The sequence below is a fragment of the Sinocyclocheilus rhinocerous genome, unplaced genomic scaffold (assembly GCF_001515625.1).
Source record: "Sinocyclocheilus rhinocerous isolate Xijiao unplaced genomic scaffold, SAMN03320098_v1.1 scaffold761, whole genome shotgun sequence".
NCBI classification, from domain to species: Eukaryota; Metazoa; Chordata; class Actinopteri; order Cypriniformes; family Cyprinidae; genus Sinocyclocheilus; species Sinocyclocheilus rhinocerous.
In genome coordinates, this window is record NW_015624419.1 from 287,579 (window position 1) to 289,997 (window position 2,419).

The 2,419-nt window shown below is 36.2% G+C and overlaps 1 protein-coding gene across 1 annotated transcript in view; it reads left to right on the top strand.

Moving 5' to 3' along the window:
• The first annotated feature begins 516 nt into the window (after positions 1-516).
• The window catches only part of LOC107740573 (serine palmitoyltransferase 2-like), a 20,072-nt gene continuing 18,169 nt past the window's right edge, over positions 517-2,419 (top strand). Inside the window, exons 1-2 of the mRNA XM_016553040.1 lie at positions 517-564; positions 667-789. Of these exons, the coding sequence (XP_016408526.1) occupies positions 679-789 (111 nt within the window). The 5' untranslated portion in view covers positions 517-564; positions 667-678. The remainder of the gene's footprint in view (positions 565-666; positions 790-2,419) is intronic.

Consider the following 2,419-nt stretch of genomic DNA (forward strand, 5'->3'; position numbering starts at 1 on the left):
TTTTAATATTATTTTATATTCAATTAATTTTAGCTTTTAGTAATATACAGTGTAATTTATAATTATAATTGGTATTAAAATGATAATACTTACATTTATATAAATCTATACTATAAAATACACGGTACAAAAAAAAAAAAAAACTAGTTTGCGCTTATGCACGGGGAAGTAGCTTGATAGTAATATTTGTAAAAGTGTGTGTGAAATGAGGAAATACCTGGATGCAATCGTGGATGTGTTAATCTTGTCACGTTGCTTCTTCCGGCTTTTGTTTGCCTGAATTTAAAACCGAGACCAAAGGTATTATCTTAGCTTGTTCACATTTTATAATTGATCTGATATCATTTGCAGCTGCGAGCATCAGAAAAATATTCGAGTTATGCAGGGCCAGACAGGTGAAACACACAAAGGTTACTAGAGTTCATTTCTCCCAGCAGCGGAAGCGAGCGGAGGACCACGCCCTTTGCTCCACAAACCACGCCCGATTTCTCAACTCTGCGTTCTGATTTGGTGTGCGCGAGTAACGGGGAGTTAATTTCCGGTATGCGGAGGCTGGAATTTCAGGTTTCTCTCTTGTGGCTTTCGGGGTAGCGGTGACGCGCGTCCCTCTGATCACCGACTCATTTCCATCTTTTCGTCTTCATGCATTTGATTGTATGTGTTTAGTCTTAGATAAGTATGACTGAGAGCGCGGGGAATAAAAATGAGGATCGTCATGCAGCGAATGGTGTGAAACCAGGAAGAAATGGCATGGTGAAGAACCATCGTCAGTATCAAAAGCAGGAGAAGGTGAGGCCACATCATGCATTGAGATCTTTGAGTCCTGCATTGCTAATATTTCATATCTGCTTGTGCAATATGTAGTACGATGAAAATGATGATGTATGGCAACACACAGCAGCTGCTCTCAATACTGTGTGTGTGCCAGGATTGTGCCCCGTTAGTGCACGACATGCAGTTTCGCTGTTTATGGCATGGTCACATGTGGAAAAGTAAAGTTTGACACCCAGATGAGATGTAGACTTTCTCCTGATAATATCGTTTTATGAGCCCTGGCCATCAAAAGTATGATGTGGCTAATGGGATATTTCCATAAATAAAAACTCGTCTGAATAAACGGTGTTTGTTGAACCAGAAAGTTAATGTGCAACCTCATGCTGCATTTGCATTAATGTAAGTAAAATGCATTGAAAACGGCAAATCAAGATATTAGTGTCTTAACATTTAACAATTTTTTTTGACTTCAAGGACTTTTAAATATAAACCAACTGTGAGAAATTGGATATAAATTCACTGGACAAAAAGTGTGACAACTAGCCCTGTTCTCCATAATATAGTTATACTCCCTAATATAGATTTATATTTATATGTTTTAGGACAACTTTGATGAAAGGTTTTGATCCACTTCAAATGTTGACTAGTGTGCATTATAATTTATAATCTGTATGAAGTTGATGTGAATATTTTCATTTATATTCATTTATATATGGAAAGGTATATTAGTATATTTTATTTAAAGTTATAGAAAATAGATCTATAGATTGATCAAAAAAGCCCTATATAGGTAATACAATTCTACTTTTAGCCAATATTTGATTAGTCTTTAGATTATAATAATATGGGTTTTAGTAACACATTATAGTTTTAATCTGTATTAAATTTGTTTGTAATATTCAAACATTATTATTAACATCTATATTTTATTTCATTTATGTTTACAGATAATAAATCTATCAATGCATCGTATATCTAAATAGGCAAATGCACTGAGGAAGTCAAGTCAAGATCTTGATCTCATACCAGTGTCTTGTGCGGGTGATTGTAAGCAACTCATGATTCAAGTTAAAGCTCTAGGAATTTCTGTCATGTGCCTCCTGTATTGTAAGTGTTTTGAGTGGAAAATCGGTCAGCTTCATCTATCCCAAGATATTCTGTGCTTTGTTATTGTCACAGCTTCTTTGTTTATCCAACTAAACTGTCTTGTAGAGCCCTATCAGCTCTTTCGGCTTCTGCTCAGATTCACTTTCCATTGTAATGTTCAGCAACAGCTCAGTGTTGCTAGACTCCGTGGTATTTGTTAGTGGAGCATGACTAGTCACATGTGCCTGCAAATCACAGGGTTTTGAATGAACTGCTTCATCTGTTTGGTCCGAAACTTGTGTGTGATCCTTTGGTCACCATGAGTAACAGAGTTTTTGACAATGAGAGGCCAAACTGTGAAACTGTTCAAGTTAATCTGACTTTTGCAGAGTGTCCATGAATAAAGCTCGCCACTGTTTCTGTACTAAACTGTTAAAGGGGTCATATGATGCGATTTCAAGTTTTCCTTTCTCTTTGGAGTGTTACAAGCTGATTGTGCATAGATAAGATCCCTGAAGTTGCAAAGACTAAAGTCTCAAAACCAAAGAGATATTCTTTA